The sequence below is a fragment of the Labrus bergylta genome, chromosome 5, assembly GCF_963930695.1.
Source record: "Labrus bergylta chromosome 5, fLabBer1.1, whole genome shotgun sequence".
NCBI classification, from domain to species: Eukaryota; Metazoa; Chordata; class Actinopteri; order Labriformes; family Labridae; genus Labrus; species Labrus bergylta.
Genome location: NC_089199.1, coordinates 22,660,588 through 22,686,120, shown reverse-complemented (window position 1 = coordinate 22,686,120; position 25,533 = coordinate 22,660,588). Strand labels below are relative to the sequence as shown.

Here is a 25,533-nt window from a genome sequence, read left to right as displayed (position 1 = left end):
AAAGGCATTCTGCTGCATAAATGTACTTGAAGGTCACACATTCTCCTTTTCTAAAAGTGTAAATAAGTCTCAGAGCTCCCCAAAACATGTCTGTGAAGTTTCTTGTTCTAAATCCACTCTGATCCTGTATTTCATCATGTCTATAAACCCCTCTATTTCAGCCCTGCTCAGAACAGGCTGTTTCTGTGTCTGTACCTTTAAATATGTAAATGAGCTGTGTCTGACCACGCCCCCTCTCTGGAAGGGCTTGGGTGTACTCGGGCTTTCTCGTTCCATGTATTGTTCAGAGGTGTGAAGAGTACTAATATATTATACTCAAGTAAAAGTACTGTTACTTTAATAACATTTTACTTAAGTACAAGTTAAAGTTTATAAATGTACTCAAGTAAAAGTAAAAAGTAACTCGTTTAAAATGTACTTTAAGTAAAAGTTACTTAGTTACTTTTTTTTTAACAATGCATCTCTCGTCTGTAGTGAAAAAAGGACGAGGGGATATTAATCTCAAAGTTTTTTTTGAATTCAAGGCAAATCTTTGCAAAGTTTATCGTTTCAGATAAACTTTTTCTTTTCTACCCCATTGACAAAAACAAAATATAAATAATGATGGATAAATAATCAAGGCTTATATGTTCAAGTAATCAGCTGTTTTATGAAGGGAAATGTTTAAACTATTTAAGAAAATACTAAAAGGGTCTTTGTCTTAATCATAAACAGTGTAAAGAGTATTTTAATATAATCCATTTATCTTGTCTGATTGAGCACACATTTTTGAAAAGTGGAGCAGGCAAAAGACGGAGAGGATGGACTTTTCTCATCATTGGGGGGTTTGTAGACGGACTAGAGACACATATTAGTGTTAGAGAAACATGGTGAAGTGTATTTTGAATAATATGTGACCTTAATTATCAGTAACAAGAAAAGAAAAAACTTCATCCAAAGTAGAGCTGCAAAGTTATTTTAACAAGAGGCTGTTTAACAAAATATTTATCAATATAAGGTGTTTTTTTAAACAAAAGAAGGCAGGGACTTTATAAGACCAAAAGGATCCAGGCAAGTCCTTAAAAGTTGACTGCTTACAAACATCACTTATTGCAATTACTTGTGCTACGGATGGAGAATTCAAATCAGAGTTGTGAAATACTTCTAGAGGCTTTTTCCATTTACCAAATAAGGACTATTTCCTTTAATTCTATGACCTTCTTTTCTCATAAATATCAGTTAAGTCCTTTATTTTTTTATATATTTCAGTGTGTCAAAGCTCTTCTGTTGATGCGTAATCATAAGATGGTAAATATATCTGATGGTTTTTGACTAAAAATAGAGTAATATCTCACTCCTGCGTCATCCCGGCGTGCTGCTCTGCTGACCATAAAGGTCGTACTCTTTGTACTGGATGTAGTCCTTCAGTCGCCCCGGCAACGGCAGGAAGCTCATGAAGACAGGAGACCGGAGCCGAAGGCGGCCGAGACACTGACGGATCCTCAGACGACAGAGATGCTTCAGACAGCGGGCGTTCTCTGAAGAGGAGAGAGAACACTGGTTTCTGTTTGTCACCACACAGGGTTTATTTTTTATTTTTTAAAGATTTTTATTTACCTTGCAGCCTGCAGATGTCGGGCCACTGCTGCTGCTCCATCACAGCCGCCTTCAGCTTGGAGCACAGAGTCACATGATCCATGTAGTCCAGCAGGATGAGGACCAAATGACCCGAGAGGTCTTTGAGCCAGTAGACGGTGATTACCTCACAGAACTGCACTGACACACACACACACAGATAGTATTAACAGCAGCTCACACCGATGTTAGATCATTTTACACTTCAGTGATCACCATAAGTCAACACAGAGATAGTTTATGACCAGTTTATAGTTTTTGATAAACAGAGCAGTGATGAGCTGATACACGGACACATGTTGGAGCAGGTTTGGACACAGCAGGTGTCTTCCTCAGGGTGACTCTGAGGAAGACACCTGCTGTGTCGACACGTCATCACATTAAAATAGCTGAATTCACCGTGTGCTCCAGAAATGTTCCTTCATGCTGTGATTGTCCGCCCCTGTTCTGAGACGCACCTACTTGCCATGTATGAAGTCGAGGTTTAACAAGAAATTAAAGTAAATGTAAGGCATGTGTTTTTCATTGTTAAGAGACATTTTTTGCTCTCCAGTGATTCAATCTTTTAACACTTCTCAAACAGTTTATCACATTATATCTCCGAAGCCACCAAAACAAATCAGGAAAACCTACAAAAATCTGTTTTTTTAATCTTAGGAGACAAGATAAGAAGTGTTTTTGAAGCTAGAATCTGACGTTCATTTTAGAAGAATTTTCTGACGCATTTGTTGAAATTCTCTTTTACATTCAACAGCAATAAACCAATGAAGATCTCAGTCTTCAAATAGAAAACATCCCGTCTCTGAGCCTGATGCAGGCTGGTGGAAAGACTCTAAACCATTTCATCATGTGTTTCCAGTATGAGGACAGACATTCCTACCTGTCAACCTGTGAGCACTCTACCTGTGGACCTATTGCATATTCAAGAGGTTTTCCTGAATCTAATGTTAAACTCTTTTTTTCTTTTTCTTTTTGGGGGGGGGGGGTGTTGCCCTGTTGATTACCAAAGTGTCTTTGATGACGCAGTCGCTCCAGCCCTCGTAGCCTTCAGGGATGTGAGAGTTGTTGCCGTAGGGACAGTCAAAGCAACGTTTGACATCATAACCAAAGTTACACAGCATCCTGAGCAACATCTGATACACAAACAATAATAATTCATCATAATAATCATGAAGTTGAGGAAAGTTTAGTAAATGTACAAATCCCCACCAACAAAATACAGAAGAAAATTTCTCTGTAGCAATAAAACAATAAGAAGAAATTAATTAAACAACTGAAATAGAGACTGACTAAGGGGACAATCAAATAAATAAAACATATAACCCTTCATAGATAAAACATAAAGATGACAAGAAGGCCTCCCGATGATAATGAGCCTTTAAAAGTGCAAATTATTTCAAATTGGGATGAATAAGGATCTACAAAAAAATCATCATCTTCATCTTCACCTCACTGTAGCCGCTGGACAAATCTGTGAATCTGAATCAATATTCTCTAAAGTATTTTTACCTCGTCTTTGAGCGCGTACTGCAGGGCGGAGGGGAAGTGTGTTGTGTTCACTTTGCAGTAATAGTTGACGTTGGCTCCAAACCTCAGCAGCAGGTTGATCAACTCGTAGTTGCCCGAACGCAGAGCAACCTGAAGGTGAAGACACATTCACTGGATCAGCAACAGGCTCTCCTGTAGGTGTGAGGAACTTTTGCAGGGGGCCAAAGTTTGTGTTACTACTTGTTGGAGGTTGTCTGTGTTTGTGTGCGTGTGAGTGCTCTGTCTGTCCTGTGAATCTTCGGTTGTTTGTTTGTTCCTTGTGTTTACTTGGGAGTGCGTCCTCTGTGTGTTGTGTGGATCTTTGTTGCCGGTCCACAGGTGGAGCTCAGTGAGGGAAGATGGTGTCTGCTGGATTGGTCCACGCTCAGCATCAGCGGCTCTCAAATAGACCCGCTCTGCACACAATCAACTTTTGAACTGACAGAAGCAGCTCGATTCTATCCTCGCCCTCAAACCTTTAGTGTATACCTGAACTCTGCATTACTATAACCTTGTTCAAATATTAAGAATCATATTTTTTTGCTGCTCACAAGCCACTTTAATGAAAGGTAAAGCTGTGAGTGGGGAGAGAGAGAGACAGTCGGTGACACAAAGCAAAGGGATGGTGTTGGCGTACCTGCAAACATTTGATTGGGTCTTGGTTGGCCATAGCTCCGCCCTCCAGCAGCACCTTCGCTGATGGCACGTCGTTATTGGAGACGGCAAAGAAGAGCGCGGACCTCCTCTCATCGTCAAAGCTGCGACGAACCCAGGGCGGGAGCATGAAGTTTGGGTCATAACCTGCATCCAGCAAGACCTGAACGGAGGAGAGATTATGTGATTAATTCCAAACTTGGAAAAATATAATGATTACATTTTAAAAATAATTTAATATTTATTATTTACAAATTTACAAAGTACAAAACTTTTCTGAGAAAACTCAAGAGTTTCCTGCAGTTCAGGGTTGGCACCAAAACCTGCTTTGTGAAAAGGACCTCTGATAAAGCACACACACACACACACACACACACACACACACACACACACACACACACACACACACACACACACACACACACACACACCTTGAGGCAGTGTGTTTGTCCTCCTGCAGCAGCAGAGTGTAGAGGACTCATCCCGTTGTCGTTAACCTCAGACATAGAAGTGACCGGAATCAGCAGCTTCAGAGCTCTGAGGAAACACACACACACACACACACACACACACACACACACACACACTGTAGTCTTGATGGAAGTACTTGAATTGAACAAAACAAAATGGCGAGCTCCTTAATCTTGATTTAGTTTTAGGCCTTACATATGAAACATATTTTGTTCTTTTAATGAATCAGAGTGTGATATTTACTCCAGGTGTCCTCTGTGTGCCAATCTGTGGATCGGCATGTGTCCCGTGTGTTTGGCCACGTTGGCGTCGGCTCCGTACTGGAGCAGCAGACTGATGACTGAAGGATCTCCACATGAGCACGCCTCGTACAGGATGGACGCCTCGTCGTGAGCCTGGGACAGAACGTCTGCACCTGAGGGACAAACGACACAGAGAGGAAGATCTGCGCTTGAAAAAACTTAGTTCACATGTTTCATTAACAGCTGAACTTTCTTTGACTTATTAAAGCTGACTGAAGCAAAGCCAGTTTAATAAACACTCTTAACATGCTCTCTCCAGGGGCCGTTCTACAGTCTTGGCAAAAAACAATTTGGTTCTGTCAGATGGGGATCCCTCAGGGAGGTTTCCTATCGTCATTGCAAAAGTTTGCACATTTTAGACTGCTGCTTTGGGCCCCCTAATGGTCTGGAGCCCAAATCAGTTGTCTGCCTTGCCTATTGACAAGCAGCACATCTGGCTCGCTCACCTCTCTTCAGCAGAGTCTCCACCACCTCCAGGTGTCCTCCCTGAGCGGCCAGAGCCAGCGGTGTGAGCCCGTAGTGGCTGTGAGGGTCCGGCGTAGCTCCGGCCTCCAACAGCAGCTTCACCAGCGCCAAGTTCCCCAGACGAGCGGCCTCGTGGAGCGGACGGCGGCCGTTGCAGCTCTGCTGGTTCACCCTGGAGCCCAGGTGGAGCAGCAGCTTCACCAGGTCAGTGCGGCCTGAGCGGAGCGCTGCACAGATTTCACATGAAGCTTGAGTGATTGTTTGGAAGTTTAAAGGAAGCAAAGCTCAGATTCCATAAGATAGGGTTAAGGTCATGGTTAGGGCTTTATATATCCGGATTTAGGCCTAACAGCAGCTCAAAGTAAAGCGTCATCAAGTAAAAGATAAAGTGCAAAGTAAAAATGTAATGACAATAAGTAAATAGAATAAGATATACAGTTATTATAATACATTTATACACAGCTCACACCTTCACTTGTGAAGGAAAAACTGATGTCTGACTGAAGAACTGCATGTCATTCCCCACTCTCTCTCTCTCTCTCTCTCTGATTTCTGCCTCGATCCACTGTGATATCTCCAACATATTGGAATAAAAGAAAGTATAAGTGAACCCTCCTATACGACCTCAAAGCAGTTAAATGTTGGTCAGCGTACCCACAAACATCGGAGAGTCTAGTTCTTGGTCCTGGCAGTCCGGATCAGCTCCATGTTGGAGGAGGAAGGAGGCGTTTTCTATCAGACCTCGTTCTACAGCCACAAAGAAAGGAGTCTGACCGCAGGCAGAACGAGTCTTCACCGAGTCTGGACCTGAAGCTGCAGGGGGTAAAGATGTTTCTCTGTCTTAATGATGATGTGCTTTTATGTGATGTTGAAGCTGCACAGACTCAGGATGACGACTACTCAAACCTTTGAATGTGATCTCCAGGACGGTTTGGTTGCTCTGAGCCGCGGCTTCATGAAGAGGAGTCCATCCTCGGCTGTCTGTTTGGGAAAACGTTTCCTTCTGTCGGACACTCAGATCTTTTAACAGCTTCTCGTTTCCTGCACAGACGGACAGACTGTTAAGAGTTTATAAGAATTTCAACCCAACCCTTGAATCTGGCACAAATCAAATTCAGATTGGAAGACAAGTAAGTTATCCTCTGAGTCAGCTTCACCGCCAATCAATGAAATTTCACAATAAATAATTCAGAATATCTCAGAGGGCTGTATCAGAATTAAAATCCACGTTTTGGAAAAGTAATGTCATGGAAACAGATTTTTAATCGATCCACATTTGCTCCTTATCATTTAGAAAGATTCATAGTTATATTTAAAAAGAGATGAACAGTAGTTAATGGCAGCGATTCTCAACTGGTGGGTCGCAACCCAGAGGTGGGACGCGGAGCTATTTTCAGTGTTGCCTGGAAAAGAAATAGTGTATAAAAAAGTCTGTGCAGCGCTTTTTAAAAATGTTGTTTTGTTCAGTTTCTTGCTTCTGTCACATGTTTTGTAGAGATTGATCCAAGCTGCACAATTTGTCAGTACAGAAAAATCTGATTGGTTGAACAAATATCAGATATTTGGGTTGTGATTTTTCACAAAGGAGTTGGTGGGGGGTCCTGAGGCATAGGAATATATATTATATATATATTTTTATGATAAACTAAAAGCCAATATTACATTAATTTGAAGCCCTAGAAGCAAAAAAAAAAAAACATTTTCTGGATTAAACACGATTTATTTCCACATCGAGTTTCAGCCGTTTATCAGCAGGGTAGATACTCTGATGCAGATTATTTTTGATTGTGAGTAACACAGTCTGCACATCTCTAATACCTTGAGACATACACACCTAAAAGTCCCCTCCCCACCCCACCTTGTCTGATCGCCGTGACGATCTCGCTGCTGTGTGCAGACTCTGGACCCGAGCTGTGAGGGAAAAAGTTCATAAACTGTGATGAACATCTTCAACACAATTAATAAATCTAAACAATTTGTGACTATGAGCCAGAAAACCCACCTGATCTGATCTATTAACTCACCTGCTAGAACTGTATTTTTTTACTCTGCATACTTTCTTAATCCTCGAGGGGAAGTTCTAGTTTGATACTCTGTTATTGAGCGACACGCTTCTCACACACACATGCACAAACAGGACCTGTGGACATGCATTAAAGGAGAGGTGTCAGAGCGGGGCTGCTACATATGGAGCGTTGGGGGTTCGGTGCCTTGCTCAAGGGCACACTGCAAGTCACCTTTGGGGCTCACTAGTTGTGAGGGAAGAGAGAGGAAATATCGCTAATGTTTGTGACGTGAGACAAAACAGGATCTTTGTGTTAGCAGTTAAGAAACGAGCGCCGCTTTGATCATGCCAGACAAAACAAACGTCTGAGACAAATACCCAGAATCCTCTTTTTCAGACCTCTTGTTTCCTCTCTGTGTTGTTGTGGAGTCTCGTTGGGTTTCTTTTGATTTGTTGCTCTCTAGCAGACTCTGCTCGATCATGAACTGTGTATCCGCATCTTCGTCGTCTTCATCTTCGGCTGCAAAACGCCCAAACTCCATGACGACAGCGCCCTGGTGGAACAGGGAAAACTGTAACGTCAAGATTCCTGGTTTGAATCCTACAAGGAACCTTTGCTGCGTCTCTTTACCATCAGAAGTGACTAATCCTATTCATACACATTCACACGCCGCCGACAAAGCAGCAGGAGCAACTTGGGGTTAAGAGTCTTGCCCAAGGACACATCGGTCATGTGGTTGCAGGAGCAGGGGATCGAACCCCAAACCTTTCTGTTGGACAGAGACGACCGACTCTACCACTGAGCCACAGCCGCCACCCACATATTTATCTTAAAATCAAGCATTGGTCCATAACCAGAGAAAAAAGATCAAGACAAGAAGTGAAAATACGTTTTTAAACACTTAAGTTCCTCATAAAGGAGCAGAATGACGGACGTTTCTATAGATCAGTTAACTTGGAAAAAGAAAGGTGACTGTATGAAATGTTTTTGACATGAACACCTGAGTTCACCAGATTAGTAGAAACCAGATTTTTCTTTAATTATCCACCATCATAATCTCCCTAAACATTGTTGTGGTTGAATGCAAGTTGCAATTTTTTACAAGAGCTGAACATGAAATTCACGAACTGATAAGTAAACAAGACATTTGAACACACCTGTTGTTGAAGATGGAAAGCCTCTCTGTCGGTTTAAAATCTTTTCTACCTCGTGATTTGGTTGCTGGCTCGTTATTTTGGTTCTCCCAGACTCGTCCCTGATGATTAATTCATCTGCTCTCTCTTTGAGGAGGAGCAGAGCTGCGTGTCTACACAAGTTTCATCAATGAACCCATGACCCTGACACGACTGCAGAGCGTCCGTCTGCGTAAACATAGGTGTGTGTGTGTGTGTGTGTGTGTGTGTGTGTGTGTGTGTGTGTGTGTGTGTGTGTGTGTGTGTGTGTGTGTGTGTGTGTGTGTGTGTGTGTGTGTGTGTGTGTGTGTGTGTGTGTGTGTGTCCTGAGTTTCTGCTGCGTAGCTAAAACAGTCAGGATGGGTAGAGGTGGGGGAAACATGGAATCTGGTTCATGCTACTATATTTAACCCCTCGTGCTAAGTTTAAGCTCCAAGCTGAACAGCAGCCAAGAAGTGTGATACAGCAGGATCAAGCTGTTAAGTGTTGTTGCCCTCCGTGCTTTCAGTGTATGAAACATGGACAGTAAGGTATAAACACCATCCACCTGGTGATGAGAGCACACAGCAGGACTGTCCGCCAACTGTCTAATGGATGAAGCAAAACCTCTTTTTGTGATAATAAATAAAGCTATATTATCAAAACACACAGACTGTTTGTGTTTGCACGGACAGATGGCTTATTTTGCCTGCGTTCACCACATTCCCATGATGCATCAGTGGCCTTTTTCTTATGTTTGATTTAAGCCTTATTCGTGTGACTTCGGCCCATCAGCCGCTACACTATAAAACCACAAATTATTAAAATGCATCAACCCGTTTGTCCTCACTGATGTTTGCAGACAGAAAAAAAACACCGGAAGATGTTTAATTCTCATTGGTATCGCAAAACCTCCTCAATGAAGACGCTGGGTTCATGTCAAGTTGATCTAACTTCGGTGGTAATAATTATTTGTAATGTTATCTACCCATTTTCACAGCTCCAAACAGCTTCAGTTTCACAGAGCCTGGTTTGTCAGGGTTGGAGTTATTTTAGGCTAATTTCATCATAATTTAGTTTTAGTTTATTATGCTAAATATTTGCAGTTCATATTTGACACAGTTCTCCTCTACAAGAAATAAACAAAACATTAAGGACAACAGGGGGCGCTCTGACACTGATGGAGGCTCGGTTCTTTGGTCCCTGGCTATTACCAACACACAGAAGAAGGGCTGTGCATCTTTTCTGGTCCCTGATTTGATAACAATTATCCTGTGAACAACTCCAACAAATATCACAATGGGTTTCAGCCTCAATTTTCTATATTAGAGCACATTGCTACTTTTAAATCAATGAAAACAAGTAGTCAGATGAAACTGAACTCCTTTTTTATTTAGTTTTAAAGAAATACTGTATTTGTATTAATCCCTGAGGGGAGTTCTGGTTTACACTGTTATTGAGACATGCTTCTCTCACACATGCACAAACAGAACATGTGGTCAAGGATTAGTTGAGTGAGGCTGCTACACACACCAGAGTTTTTAGAGAGCTCGGTGCCTTGCTCAAGGGCTACTCTGCAATGCTGAGGAAGTACCCTGCACCTCTCTAGCAGACATTTGAACCAGCGACCCTCTGGTGCCCAACCCAAGTCCCTACAGACTGAACTACTGCCACCCTTGATGAATGTCATCATTAGTGTCTTTACCTAAATAAATAAATGGGTCAAAAGAAAATCTACAAGCCACGCAAAGTACCCGATAATTATATTCCATCACTGCATCGAGGCCAAAATCTTCCACATCTGTATCATAAAAACGATTAATCGAAACACCTTTATGCAGAAGTGACCCTGAGCAGAGCATGAAACTCAAATGTGCTTTAAAGAGAGACTAAACCAATTGGGAAAGGACAGCAAACCTTGGCATTTTTCCCCTTTCATGCTCAATCTTAGCTGACCAGGAGCTCACAGCACTTTATATTTTTATTATATACTGTGCAACACCTTCTTACTTTCTTAAATTGGGACAAATCTGACATCCCTGCCGCATAAGTCTGAATTCAGAGCGGATATTTCTAGTGACAAACTGAAATGAGAACACAAAACAATTCAACTGTAATTGAAAACATGTTTATTTGATTCCGTGCATCAACTGTTTATGACCTGGGTCTCTCCTTCTTGCCTTTGTAGAGAGCCAGCAGGGAGACGTTGGCAACCTTCACCACCTTGAAACGGACTCCGGGGATGTCACCCACGGCGTGACCTTTACGTCCGAATCCTGCCACCAGAACCTCGTCGTTTTCCTGCAGGAGCGAGGGGAGACGTTAGAGGGAGAGCAAAGCCAGGGGAACTGAGTGACTGTTTTAAATTTCAACGTGGCCTGAAGATTGAGCAGCAACAGGAAAACATGAAGCTGCTTCTAAGTCCAAATAGTGTTAACGATAGATTTACAGACTAATAGACAACAGACCAATTAGCTACAGCTTTGGAGGTCTTTCTTGGCCTGCAATGGACCCTACAAGTTCAGCTTTATGAAAATGTTTCAGGAATTGGAGTTGTGAAAAAAGGAGTCTGAGCTATATTTAAAAGGGACTACTACGATTATCGACATTTTTCAGCTACAGATCCTGCAGAGAAAACATTTGTGTGGCTGCATTCAGACGTCAACATGACGGGCGCTTACTTCGATGAAGTTGAGGCAACCATCGTTGGGGACGAAGGCGGTAATCTTCTTGCCGTTCTTGATGAGCTGAACTCTCACACACTTCCTGATGGCAGAGTTGGGCTGCTTAGCCTCAACACCCCTGCAGACAGAAAAAAAAAAAAACTGTTTAACACAAAGCTGCTACATGTAGTTTTCTTTTTTTCACCCCGCCACAGGTCCTCATGGAATCTCTCCATAGCTGTATTTTCCTCCCCTCAGTGCATAATGTGAGCAGTAAAATACATTTTAGAAAAAGACTCATCTTTGACAACCCTTTTTAAGGCTTAAAAACACAGTGCCATAAAGCATCAGAGGGGTTAAAGACTGACATCAAACTCAAAAGGACTGAATGTTCTTCTTGAGAGAGATAACATCACGACTTCAGATTAATGGTACTCACACTTTCTCAAGAACGATTCCCTTGGCGTGGGAAGCTCCTCCAAAGGGGTTAGCCTTCAGGGCAGTGCCCAGATGGGCCTTCTTGTACTGTTTATCGTGCCATTTCTGCTCACGGCGATGGTTACGGAGCTTCCTGGCTGTGCGCAGACCACGACACTTTCCTAAAAGACGAGAGACCAGCAGGGGAAAACAGTTAAGAGCCTTTGCAGTGCAGAAACCTTGAAGCCTGACACACACTTCTGCCTTCAAACACAAATCAGACAATGGCAATCAGATTTCTATATCGCAGGTTTCCGAATCCTCCACATTCTCTGCTCGTTTGCGTACAGGAAACCACGACAACCGAACACAGCCATCAGATTACCGTTGGAGCTGATGAATATCGAGCGGCACTTCAATAAACTGGCTTGTAGCGTTCTTCCATCTGCCGAATACTGAAAACACCAGCAATGCCAAAAATGTCTCAAAATCCGGGAAATAGGATTCTACTCGCCGTCCAATCACATCGTTCGACACAAGTTAACATTTTTAGAGGAGGTGCACACCTGGGTCGTACCTCAGCCTCTTCGTACTAACATGTGGAACATTTCACATTTTCAATGAAGTAGATTATAAATGAGGCTTCAGGTTCACTTGGATTGGGGTTAGTTCAACATGTTGCAGCAGATCACAAAGTTTCTTCACGATAATAAGATGAGCCGAAGACAACTTTCAGGAGCTTCCAATGAACTTTTCTACTAAAATAAATACACACCTTTAACCTCTTACATACTGTTTCACTACTGACACTTGAGCTCCAATGAAAATCTCCTCCTCTTTGTCTCTCACAGGTGTTAGTCCAGCTGCTTTGGCTCACAGATTAAAAGGAAGCAGCGCGATTTTACCCAAAGATTAAAGATTTAACTTTCAGGAAGATGAAATCCTCACCTGAGAGACACTGCGATGTTTTACATGAGACCGAGCTGAGACTAAGAAACAAGAAGCACCACAGCTTCTTACACAGGTGGACTTTAACTAATTTAATGTATCTGTGAGTGAATAAACACTATAAAGTCATGTAGACTTACTGAAACACCTTAAAAGAGCTTTACTTGTAAAAGCTAACGAAGCTAATCGCTGCTACCGCCGCTTAAATAGAAATACTAAACCTTATTAACACTCATATTCTGAGTCTGATAACCAACATGAACATCCAAACGTGTGTTATATTATCCAGATTTAAAAACCCAGATAAAACTCGTTAAAAAAAAAGGTTGAAACTGTGAATTAAATGTATCCTATGGAAGCTAAGATGCTAACACGCAGCTAGCGGCTCGGCAGGTCTGTTATGGCCGCTCCACGTTGCGGAGAAAGACAAACCTTTAAAACGGTTTATATCTTTATCGACTGCGCGGTTTATCCGTCACAAACACGTCGAAAAGGGTTCATAAGGTGTTCCTAAACTACGTCGATGTGAAAAAACGCAGCAGTAGACTGAATAAATGTGTATTTTGGATAGAATTCAGACCGTACCCATGATTGCAGAAGCGAGCCTGGGATGGAAAGGAAGGTCCCAGGATGCACCGCGGCAATGTCTAGTCGGAGGACCCCGGTCGGGCGTGGCTTTATTAAACGCCTGACTGAAATTACAGCACAAGCGGTGAAATTATGGCGAATTCTCCCAAAAAAAAGTCACACGTTTTCTTGATTTACGTTGTATATACTAATTTGTTGATACGTTATTGTCATTGAATGTTATGTAAAATGACATATATTGTTAATACAATGATACAAGTGCCGCACAGGGTCACAAAAAAAAAACAAGGAAATGATGTGAAGGAATCAGGTGCTCTACAAGGATGAGGGAGAGAAGTCAAATTGCAAACTAATAAATGACTCAAACTTAAATAGCAAACATTTAAGCTGTAACACATACACTCTAAAATAAAATAAAGAGCAATGCAAAAGTTAAAGCCTATAAAAATAGATCATAAATATCAACAGGTGATTCACAGGTACAGTCTCTTACACTTTATATGATAAGATTGATCATTCCTGAAAATGTGCCCACTATATTTGTGTTCATCTCGACGATTTGTTATTTTAAAAAAACGATGTTTATCCTGGCTTCATGGTTTAATAAATCAAATATTTAGATCAAATAATTTTAAAAAAAATAATACACAATAAAAAATGATAAGTCATCATGTCTGATAAGAATGTAGTGATACAAGCAACTCTTAATATGTTATGTGTCACGGTACTGGGTTCATGACAAGATTATTTTAATTTGTACAAAGAAATTACATTTAAATCTATTCATGAATAAATATTGTGTTTTTATTTTAATTCTGTAACAATAAAAATGCAAAATATCCCTTTTTCCATTTTTCATATTTTGGATCTTTTGTTATAAATATAAGTAATACACCACTCAATCCATAGACTGTAAATAATACATTTGAGTTTGTCTCTGTGCTACTGACGTCAAACAAGAAACGCAAAAAGCAGAGAGAGAGCCCTCTGTTGGTTAAAAAGGGACATTGCAGTATATGCAATTTCGTCCAATTGGCTTAACTTGTCCATGTTTGTGTGGGTTTTTAATTGTCTTGTGTTACATTCATAATCTTTGATGATTAAGCCATATAATGAATTGGAGATGATGAACAAACCCAACACACATTTTATTACTTTATTTTTTTTATTTGTCCCCCCCCCCCCCCCCCCCCCCCCCCCTCTGTCATGATGCCCTTGATGTTTTGTGTGAAGCCTTTTTTATTGCCTTGGTGCTTGATAAATAAACACGCCTTACAGACTCTGTTTCCAGGTGACCTAATTAGCCTGCTTTAGTGAACAGATTTTAAACAATGAAATGTGGGAACAGCGAATGTCCTGTAACAGAAAGGGGCGGGGCTATTCCCAAACCTGTTTGTCTCTGCCGTGTCCCGATTGCCTGATTCCTCTGTCAGTTATGGGGGCTTAAAGACAGTGGGTTGATTAAAGCAGATTACCGGCGGAGCAAGAGGGTTGATGTGCTGGCATCTCATTCTGGTCACCACGGCGATGGCTTCACCATGGAAACAGCGCTGCATCCTCCTCCTCCTCTCCCTCCTTCTCCTCCACCTCCAGTCCTCCACCGGCAAGAATCGACAACCGCCTAACAGGTCGGTGAAAAGACAAAAATAATCAGAGACAGAGAGGATGTTTTTATCTACCTTGATTGGCCGCTGTTGTTGTTTTTTTGACCTCTCTGGACTCTCTAATCTTTGACTCTTGACACGTCCAGCTTTAAGATTAGTCATGTGTCTCTGATCGGCTGTCCACCACAACCTGCCAGTGCATTTAATGACTGTGTTTGTTTCCTTAAATCTGCATGAACTTGACTTATTCGGTCATTTGGAGGTGGAAAAACAATGTGGCATCATCCCCCCAAAACCAGACGTCGTATCTCCGTAATAAGCAGCTATGGACAATGTGTCCACACAGAGCAGCACTATCATTCGGCATCTTCTCTAGCTCTGCTTCGGCCTCAAACATCTCCACTGAAAAAAAAAATATCTGCCCACTTAGCTGCTCGACGCTTCAGTCCACACACACACACACAATGCTACATTTCTGAATGTGGCTTTGTGCTGAGCAGGTGTACAGTGGATTAATGAGCTGCTGGAAACGAAGCGTGTGAGTGCTGAGGCGGAATCACAAAGAGGGCACAATGTTCTATTAATATAACCAGTTGTGACATTACTCCTTTTACTCCATGGTAAAATGTTAGAAAAGAAGAAAGAAAAACTCAAAGGCACTCTCTTTTAAAATATTAAAGTTCCTTTTTTTTACAGCATGGTCATGTGGACCTTGTATCCCTTTTCAAAGAGCACCTCATACCTCCACTCCAGGTGGCGCTTCTTCTCCTTTCTTCATTTTTTATAATCAAATGGATACAAACCATCTCGGTATCCGCAGTTATGGAGCAGCACATCTGGCTTTCATGCAGGTGTTTTGTGTCCCATTAAAGAACAGAAAACAGACAGAAGACCAGATTAAAAATGTAGCTTTTCATAGTGCAAACCTTCTCTAAGGTTTAAGTTGCCTTAAGGTAACCATCACTGAAACATTTACATCCCATAGCTGAGATTTTTCTGATACCTCTGATAACTTATTCAAATGATAAAACAATGAGTTCATAAGAGGTACACAGCACGAGATTCAATAGGTTTAAGTGCTTTCAAAAAGTGAGTTTGAAGGGATTGACAAGAGAAGTTTGTCCGATCATTTGAGGCAGGAAATTCAATTTGAACACTCACCGGTGTTGGACATAAAGTAAAAACATTATGAGTGTCCTTTCATAATCAACTTTTTTTTTTTTTTAGCAGAATCGTTCTACATTTACAATCGCTCTTGTCGACAGTGATGACATAAACCAAACACAATGACATCCTATTCATGTTGCTCTTTGTCTGCATGATGTAAAGACGGCAGCTTTTCTGCAGTGAGTAATTTATTTTGGTGTGCAGCCGCTGATTGTTATAGAGGGAGAAGCCACAAAATCTTCTTTTGGCTGAGAGCCGCCCCATCCTTCATGACCTAACTGTGTGTGTGTGTGTGTGTGTGTGTGTGTGTGTGTGTGTGTGTGTGTTTGCACTCATGATTGCATGATTATGTAATCAATGCAATCCCTCTGACTCAATACACAAGAAGCTAAACCTTTTTGGCTGCAGGGAGTCGGAGAGTCGGGGAGGATTTGGCGGCTGCATGCCCTCTTGTTCTAAACGGAGTAGATTTAAAATACATTGTGCGCTGTGAAATATGTGAAACACATTTTAATCTACATCTACTGAGAGGATTTACACCCAGGGAGTCTGTGGGTATGGGGTGGAGCATGTACTGGGTTCATTTAGATTAGATGTACAGATTATTTTGAATCAGGCTGCATGTTGCTGCCAAACTGAGCAGAGTGGGCTGAACATTTTAGTTTTTATTTTAGTCAGAGATAAATTAAAAACTGTAATTTTCACCTGGGAAACAATGACGTAATATATTGGATTCTGTATTAAGTCATCGATTGTTTCATGATTTTTCTGTTAAGGACCAGATATGCTACTTATATAGACACATAGAGATATGGACGTGTTTGTTCTTACAGTCACACCTGAATGGATCCTGGCATGTACAAATGTAAAAAACCTTACATCGCTCTGATTATTGCAACCATTTGGACACAGACAATGATTAGGGCTTTCATGTGATTGCACAAAATAATGCAATAACGCGACTTAAATCAGTAATACCCAAAGTGGGGCGCTGACTCTAAGCTGCTTCTTAGTTTTTCTTAGCTTGTTGTCCCATTGAAGTTGCTTCTCTGAACTCTTTGTAGACAATGTTTGAGATAACTTTGTTAGCGTGGCCGGCAGTGTGTTGTCAGGATGAGTCATTCTGGGACCCAAAAACAGAAACAGACGGTTATAGTTCAAAGTTATTTATTAAATGGTGTTTCGGGTGACGGCAGAGAAGTTTATTTGAAGTGGTGGTGGATGAGAGGAGCTGAGAACTTGGCAGGTTGAGGCAAAAGACTTGATTTTGGATTTGGATTTAGAAAATCTTTATTGTCCCAGAGGGGCAATTTGGTTTGCAACAGAGGTCCAAACAGGCAATACATCCTAAAAACAGCACAAAGACAAAAATACACACACATAGAAACTTAACAAGCATGGATATCATCATGATGGACGTGAGTGAGATAAGGGACGCAAAGAACAACATTACAGTAAAAGTGCCTACAGCTTATTTAAGAACCTAACAGCTGAAGGGACAAACAACCTCAGGTATCTGTTGGATTTGACCCTCTTAACATAAGTGAACCTCCTCCCTGTCGGCAGAAGTCTAAACTCTGCATGCAGGGGGTGCTGAGGGTCTTTGCCTTCTGAGTGGCCAAGATCATTCAAGTCAGGTAATCCTGAGACAGGGAGAGGAAAAGTTAGTATCCAGGATAAAAAAAAAACATGAGATCCAAAAGCATAGAATCAGATTAGCAACAGCACATTACCACAAGGTGAACTGAACAATCAGGGGAAGACTGGTGTGTAGAAGTGAGAATTGGTAGTTCTCTTATAGAAATACGAACAGAACACGATGTGATATGATTTAGAAAACCTTTCACATGCAGCAGAGAAGACATCATAGTCGCTCTCTGAAGACAGTCAAGCTCACTCTGCCTTTTTAACCCCATGGTATCAACAGATCAATGAACAGGCGTAAAACAAATTCATTAGGGGAAATCAGACCTACCTACAAAAACAACCAAAAGCACAGCTTAGAAAACCATAAAGGAAAAGCCAGTTTCACAAAGAAACGTTTGCCTTCCACAGGGATATTTACTGCAGGAGCTTGATGAGTGGATGTGCAGAAGGATTAGCAGGATGTGTTTGATTGACAGAAACAAAGAACACACAACACACACACACACAAGGGAGGAGTAAAACACAGAAACACAAGGAATGAGGAGGAGGCACAGCCGAGATCATGACGTGTATTTTCAGCGTATGTCGATACATGTCGATGTGTCTGGTGAGACGTGATGGGGGCCTGACCAAATACGTTTGGGAGTCCTACTGATTAAAATCATGTGCACTAATAAGTTTCTTCTTCCTATATTTATTGTTCCATGACACCTGTGATTATCTACGCCTGCAAAAAGACGTCCACAACGTTATATTTATAATCCTATAGGAAACAGGAAGTAAAGCAATTTTTGGAGTAGATCAATCAGTGAAAACATTATGACAGACTCAGAGTCCAGATAAGACAATACAAAAGACATAACATAGAATAAATTATGAAGGATATGAAATTATTTTTCTATCAGGATTATAGTCATATAATAGGAGGTATGTCATCAGCGTCATCCAATAAATGCTTCAAAACTAAATATTCCACCTTCCTCTAAGGAACACTCCTGCCCATCAGATGACTCTTTTTTTCTGTTCTCTAAGTGCCAGTATTTGACTGTTCAGACAACCTAATGTCATTTATCACACACAGATATATGCATTTTTACAAACATTATAATATAAAAAGACTTGTGTGACCTGTAAGTGACAGACTCGTGACAAAGTGAAGGAAACGTTGGAGGGGATTTGGTGGCTCTGTTTGGTTGTTGGAGGCGTTTAGCTGCATGGTTTGAGTTCCCTTCGCTCTCTAATCAATACAAAGGTATAGTCTGAGTGATCACCTTTATCCTGTGATGTAATATCTCTCTCCTGATGGGAGATTTTCTCTGCAGGATGTCGAGGCTCTCACCCATAAGGCGCGAGGGGTCACTGAATAGATTGATGAGGATGAACATGATGAGAATCAGACGCTGTGACCTTAACACTCACATTACTTAAAAGGTCACATATTCTCCTCCTCTTCAATCTCAGAGCTCCTCAAAACATGTGTGTGAAGTTTCTTGTTCTGAATCCACTCTGATCCTGTATTTGATCATGCCTATAAACCCCTCTATTTCAGCCCTGCTCAGAACAGGCTGTTTCTTTGTGTGTACCTTTAAATGTAAATGAGCTCTGTCTGACCACGCCCCCTCTCTGGAAGGGCTCTGGTGGCTCCGGCTTTCTCATTTCATGCTCTATTGTTTACGATGAGAAGGCAGACTCAGAGGGCAGAACAAACACCTAGCTGTGGGAGTGTCACCCACCTGGGGGAGGGGCTACTGCCCTTTGTGATGTCATGATCTCCAAACGGCCTGTTTGAGCACACATTTTCTGACAAGTGGAGCAGACAGAAGACGGAGAGCATGGACTTGGGGTGTTTGTAGACAGACTAGAGACATAAAATGAGTGTTATTTATAAATAATTGTGCAGTTTTGACCTCAGATGGGACAAAACGTATGACTGAACAAAAAAAGGAACAAAACAAACATGTTTAAAAATAACTACACAGATTTTTTGACAGTTTTTTTTGCCTTAAACTACTAATACATATCTACTAATGATCTGTTTTTATTTAACTTTGAAGGTTTTTAGTGTAATCAGCAAATGTCTTCCACACTGTCTGCCACACTGGCATGAAGCTGTATGACCTTGAAGAATCTTTACATAAAACCTCATTTTATAAAACTGTTTTCAATGTGAGCATAAAAGGACAAACACTCGTGAAGCCTCATGTTACAGGATAATAAAAACATCATCCCTGAACCTTGATTGTTTCATGAAAACAATCAAAGCTGCTCTATTGTGTTAAGCTGATTCTAATATTGAATCTTGGTCCATTATTTTTCTGTAATCCTGGTCAGAGTGGGTCATCACATCAATAGTACATCTCTGCTCCAGATTGATCACACTGTCTGTTACCCTAGATTCTAATCCACGGGTCAGCCGGGTCACTGGGCTGCACAGATGCATTATGGGTAGTAGAAATATCACAGGTCTATCATCTGGTCATCTTTGCTCTCTTTCTTTTTTCTAGCTTACATTATGCAAACAGGCTATCATTCTGTGACATCATATTTGTTGTTTTACCACTAGGCAGCGCCCTCTAAGCATTAAAATAAAGTTTGATACTAAAGAAGATTTACACCAGTGGTTCTCAACTGGTGGTTTGGGACCCAAAAGTGGGACATGGAGCAATTTTCTGTGTGTTGCAAATGTGTGACTTTTCGGTCTCTTTGTTCTGTCACATGTTTCGTACCACCTGAAGTCCAAACTGCACCATTTTGCAGGAGCAATATGTAACTGTGACACCTAGTGTTTAAAATGGGTACTGCAGTCTAAATTTAAAACACTGTAGAGATCTGTCTCCCCCCGCCCCCTCCTCTGTAGAGTCGATGCTCACACAGGTTGCCATGTGGTGGACACTGAAGCTTCAGTGTTTAGCCAGCTCTGCATCGGTCTGTAAACCTTTCTGCGTTCTAACTTCTCTCCATTTTTCAAAAGCATCTCCAATATTGATCCTAGTTTGAGCACGTTTCTGCTCGTGGAGCTTATTAGAAACATGCAGAGGCTTTTTAGGTCGGGTATAATCACTTCTATCTGAACCAGTTCTCTTGCCCGCTTCCATCGCTGCAACATCCGTTGGTTTGACCTGATAACTGCTCTCATATCAGGCAAACCGAGGGGCGTCCATAACGGCCGTGTGTGGGGGTGTCTTAAAACCTGCCTACGTTCTCTGGTCCAAATAAATCCAGAGCATTCAGGAACAGAATCTAAAGTTAGAAGGAGGAAAATTTCCCTCATTTCCCTCACTACACATCTTACAGATTGGACCTTAAAATAGATTTGATCAGTAAAAAAAAAAAACAGAAATTTGGGACTCAATTTCTCTTTAAGCAGTTGGTGGTGGGTCCTGAGTCTAGACCAATTTAGAAAGACTGATTGAAACCCAATTTAGCTCTTTTTTTTAGTTACATCAATGACTGTTTATTGTATTTGTGTCATATTTTGTGTCAAAATAGTTTTAATCTTAATCTTTTATTTTCTCTTCGCAGTGTTTCTTTATCATCTTTCCATGGTGAGTTCCATCTTTCTATCTATCTAGCGTTTTTTGTCATCACAGCCCAGACGTTGTTGAAGAAATTTCAGGGGCTTTAAAGTAGTAGTCTCTGAAACCAGTATGTCTTTTTTTTAATAAAATAAGAACATAATCCATGCTGTCGACTTTCTCTCCAGATGAAGGGATGGGGCAGAGTGAGAGGGGGGTGTGGACAGAGGAAGATTTTTCACCTGAAGATGAACCAACCGGACAAATGCAGGTAAACGTGTTGATGGTAGACGAGGACAGAAGTTGGAAATGACAGAAACACAAGTCCTGCATTTGAGTTGTAAACATGTAAGCAACCTGAAGAATTGCTCTGTGAAAGAGGGTATTGTTTGGATTCACCTGTGAGTGAAATCTATGAAGATTTACAGATTTATTTGATTGTAAATGCAGATGTAGTTGCTAATGTTTTTATAGATACAAAAGCTTTCTGTCAGTTAGGCATAGTGCAACTCAGTCTCTCACTCTTCATGTTGTTGAATCAAATCAATAATCAAATCTATGTTTCATGAGACCAATAAGAAATGCTTCTCCTTTTCTCCTTTTCTCCTTTTCTCCTTGTCTCTCGCCTCCTCTCCAGACTCCAGATGTTCTTCGCAGAAAGTTGCTTCAGGCACCAGGAGCTGCACTTCCCTTTCCTCCCCTCAAGGTGGAGTGGTCCCTGAATTATATTTTACTGTTAAACAATGGTAAACATTAGAAGACTTGAAATTAAGTAAAGCAGCAAATATTTGTCAAAATTGACTAATCGTAAATAGATCATCTACAGCCAGATGTGTCTTCCTCTTATTTCTTCAACACCCTCTTAAAACATTTACAATATGAGGACCGCCCCCCATGGGCTTCGAAAGTCTGCTTCAGAAACCAGATGGTGATGTCACTGAGACTACGTCTGTGTCTACGTTCAGTCTATGGTTGCAGCCAGTTGAGTTGCCCCCTGCTGGCCATTAGAGCGAACGCATGTTTAAGGCACTTGGCTTTTTGTCAAATAATACTGCCGTCTCCGCCCACCAGGTGTTATCCAATGGGGAGCCGTGCCTCCTGTTGCAGGCGAGGAAACTTTCTCTACGCTTTGAGAAGCAAAAGCAGCTGGACCTGACGGAGAGAACGTTTTCCCCTCTGAAAGCTGTCGACACCAGCAAGTCCATCTGCAGCCTGGATAAGGCCACGTATGTACAATCTGTCTGTCCCAGTGACCCACCTGTTGACCCGTTTAACTGGTCAAATACAAACCTCAGGGACAAGAGCAATTTCAGTGACACTGTGTTTTAACTGAAAGTGGAGAAACACCTGTCTTCTGGGGTGGCCATGGGTGGCTTTGACCCCCATTTGAAATCTGATCACCACCCCAAAATCCAAATCTATATGATTGGCTATTTGCCTTATTGGAATGTGACTTAAGTTGAAATCAACCATTCTGTCTGTTTTCATCATTCTGCTGGTAGTGTCCTTCATGTGAAAATGTAGTGACTTTTTTGTAGGTACTTTTAGTTGTAAACAAATTCTTTACATACTTTGCTCTTTCCATAAAAAAACCCAAAGCAAAAACTTGTGTAAACTGTCTGACTTGCAAATCAATTACTTGCCAATTAAAGTATTTTTGCTTTAGTTAGACAGTGTACAAGAGTTTGAATGCAATTTTCTAAGTACTTAAAATTGTCACTTTGCACATAAATCTTTGTTTTTAATTCCTAAAGAATCAAGCTGAAAAGATGCATATGTTGAAAAATTATGTTACTTACAAGTACATGTAATTTGTGGGGATAGAAAGGGTAAGAAAAATAAATGAATTTGCATGTGTGTGCCCACAAACGTAATGCCACCCCTGCATAAGTCAGTGCACCAGATGGGCCACCCCAGTTAAAAAAAGTCCAGACACGCCCCTGACTCTTACCACTTCTTTTCACCAGCATTATGCAGCATTATCCCCTGCTGTCTTCTTCTTCTTTGGCACTCCTGTTCACGTTACCCTCATTCATGTCATAAGCGCCACCATGTGGAGTCATGAAGTAGTGATGCAGTGAGTCAAATTTGGAAGTGAATCTGTTTAGAGCTCGATGTATTTCGAATTAAGAAATCTTCTTTTGGCACCAACCATTTTATTTTTCACAAGAGTCAGGACGACGATGTATTGTGGCATCGATATTTTGTCTCACTCTAATGACAAAGGGAAGAAACATGGAGTGGTTTCTTCTCATGTACGTGTGTCTGTGAGTTTTAAGTCTATCTGTCTCTGTTTTGTTTTCAACAGGCTCGTTATGAAGTTCGGAGATGTGGAAGATTTAAGAGATCTGTCTATCAGGTAATTCATAAAATCTATCTCCCGACTAGCCACTCAAATGTTTAAATATTTATTTAAAATGTAAGATTAAATCAGCAACCTTAAAGGGGTGACAGACGAGACACTGAAAATCAAACTCTGATTTTGTTTAAATGCTAATAATCCTTCTTGGGACAAAAAATGATTCATGCTAAAACGTCACCATGACAGCAGCCCCTGTGACCAAATTGTTTGACGGTTTCCTCTTCATCCCTTGGACGTCAGACTGCAGCTCTCCAACACTTTCTACGAGTCGTCAGGCCAGTGGTGGTTCTCAGTGGATAGCGTCTCTCTACTCTACAACAAGTCTGAAGAAGCTGTGTTCAACGCCAGCGAGGTGTACGCTCCAGCCTCCTCCTCCTATCACTGCCTCCATGTCAGCAGCCTGCAGCGCCACAGCGCCCTCCTGCTGCCCGGCAACGACCACGCCCGCCGCTGGTCTGTCACCTTCACCAACTTCCAGGTACATGTTTGATCATCTAGTCATTGTAGACGGTTTAAACAGTCAGATTCCATTCAGTTAGCTGCATCGTTATCAATGACGACTAGAAGAACGGTCTGTCTTTATTAACGATCAGGGATACTGATAGCACCAGGTCTTTCCTAAAAGAGTTGGTAGAGACCAAAAACAGAGCTAAAAGGCGTGACATTTTGGACCCACAGTCACAGGTGGAAACACAGCTCCAAATAAAAGATACAGCTGCTCTGAAACATCTGGACGTGGCAATATCTACTAATATCAACTAAAACCCTCCATTAAAGAATGTGTTTCCGGGGCGCTGGCAGCGTAGTGGTTAGTACACACGCCCCATGCACAGAGACCCAGGTTCTAATCCAACCTGTGGCTTCTTTCCCACATGTCTTTCTCCTCTCTCTTTTCCCCCGACTCCTGACTCTATCTACTGTCCTATCTCTAAGGCTTGAAAAACCCCAAAATAAACCTTAAAAAAGAGACTGTTTTCCCAATCATGACATGGTAATGTAACATTTTTGCTGGTGACCTGAAGAACAAAAGTGAAGCCAATTAATGAGCCGTGTGATGTGAAAATGTTAAAGTTTGCTGAACATCTGTAAGGCTGGCTACACACTAGACGATTCTCAAATTGAAACCAGTTTTAATAACGCTGAAGACCATCACAGTCATCAGGGCTGCACCTTCAATCCAGAGAGGATTTCTATCACTGAAAGGAGTTTTGAGACTGTTTATTAGAGTTGTAGTCAAGAAAGACCCCCGTAACCAAGACCAAGACTTACCAGAGATTAGAGACAAGACCAAGACATTTAGGGATCGAGACCAAGACCATAAATATCACTGAACAATCATCATCTTGTGTGCAGGGGGCGCGTCACCCAGTCTGAGACCGAGACAAGACCGAGTAAAAATGCTTTCGATTCCGAGACCCTCAAAAAGTGGTCTCGAGACCAAGATCGACTTCAAGTACGACAACACTTCTGTTTAACATGACTGTACCCTGTTTGTTATTCTGAAAACGTCTCTCCACAGATTCAGGCGTTCAACGTCACCTCTGGTAAATTTTCTCCTGCGAGCGACTGCGCCACCTTCCTGACGCCCGCCATCCTGATGGGCCTCATCACTTCCCTCATCCTGCTGCTGGTCCTGGCCTACGCCCTGCACATGGTCATCCACCTGAAACACATCGAGCATGAAGACGAACACAAGTCACACGTCTACTTCCCTCAAAACTCTGAACCGCTGGAACACTGCTGTCTGGAGAACGTCCCAGAGAAAAATATTATGTAGCGAAGAAACACAAGGAGAGACTCGTCTGATGTGATAGGATACACTCAGCTCAGGAGTAGATTTTATGAATATATATTTATATTGTTTTTTATTTTCCTATCGGTGAGTTTATGTATTTGTCTTTGCAGATAATTTATTAAAAACATAAATAAATAATTCATCTTCTGTTTGCTTTCTTTCCATCCACATCATTGTGCAGAAAGATCACCCGCTTTCCGCAGTTATCAGTGAAGACGCCATTATTTCATCACTCCACATTCACTTGAATAGTTAATGTTCTGCACCTATCACTGACCTCACACCCTTGTCCGTCCTGTCAATCAAACCACACCTCAAGTGAAGCTACAAAGCGGAGAAGACGACTGAACCCGTCACCTCAGTTCTCCGGAGTTCTTATTCATCCTTTTAAGACTAATCTTCAACATGTGAGCGGCATCTCAAATAGAGAGAGTGTGTGTCAGACTGGACTCATTACTGTCATCACATGTTCTTACCTGACAACCCGTGGCGTCTGCACGTCCATAGAACCAGACTATAAGGTCAAATCTTGAGGTCTCAAGAGTGCTAATCAGAAACAGTCACCTCTTTCACAATCATAGTTTGGCCATTTCCATTTATTTATTTATTTTCTGTGGGCCTATTTGTTGCAATTGAT

General features: G+C 41.5%; 3 protein-coding genes across 7 annotated transcripts; 1 reads left to right on the top strand and 2 right to left on the bottom strand.

The window, feature by feature from the left end:
• Positions 1-498: 498 nt before the first annotated feature.
• On the bottom strand, positions 499-8,812 carry asb14a (ankyrin repeat and SOCS box containing 14a). Of its 5 annotated transcripts, none has more exons than XM_065955204.1 (13): positions 8,197-8,807; positions 7,417-7,592; positions 6,868-6,944; positions 5,940-6,074; positions 5,688-5,846; positions 5,015-5,260; positions 4,510-4,681; positions 4,227-4,332; positions 3,779-3,958; positions 3,124-3,252; positions 2,619-2,747; positions 1,597-1,750; positions 499-1,517 (listed from the first exon to the last, which is right to left on the bottom strand). In XM_065955204.1, exons 2-13 carry the CDS (start codon positions 7,578-7,580, stop codon positions 1,342-1,344), a joined length of 1,827 nt encoding a protein of 608 aa, XP_065811276.1. In that variant the 5' UTR covers positions 7,581-7,592; positions 8,197-8,807; the 3' UTR covers positions 499-1,341. The 5 variants fall into 5 exon arrangements, with proteins under 5 accessions (XP_065811276.1, XP_065811277.1, XP_065811278.1 ...); XM_065955205.1 differs by having other exon boundaries at positions 7,438-7,592; positions 8,197-8,806; XM_065955206.1 differs by having other exon boundaries at positions 6,892-6,944; positions 8,197-8,805.
• A 1,490-nt stretch (positions 8,813-10,302) lies between these two features.
• rps23 (ribosomal protein S23) lies at positions 10,303-12,910 on the bottom strand. Its single transcript, XM_029276775.2, has 4 exons — positions 12,804-12,910; positions 11,293-11,452; positions 10,872-10,992; positions 10,303-10,491 (listed from the first exon to the last, which is right to left on the bottom strand). The coding sequence occupies exons 1-4, from the start codon at positions 12,805-12,807 to the stop codon at positions 10,345-10,347; spliced, it is 432 nt and encodes a 143-aa protein (XP_029132608.1). The 5' UTR covers positions 12,808-12,910; the 3' UTR covers positions 10,303-10,344.
• A 1,238-nt stretch (positions 12,911-14,148) lies between these two features.
• Positions 14,149-25,034, top strand: atp6ap1la (ATPase H+ transporting accessory protein 1 like a). Its single transcript, XM_020630745.3, has 8 exons — positions 14,149-14,434; positions 20,747-20,769; positions 20,928-21,010; positions 21,377-21,445; positions 21,811-21,965; positions 23,048-23,098; positions 23,342-23,579; positions 24,621-25,034. Exons 1-8 carry the CDS (start codon positions 14,301-14,303, stop codon positions 24,876-24,878), a joined length of 1,011 nt encoding a protein of 336 aa, XP_020486401.1. The 5' UTR covers positions 14,149-14,300; the 3' UTR covers positions 24,879-25,034.
• Positions 25,035-25,533: the final 499 nt, after the last annotated feature.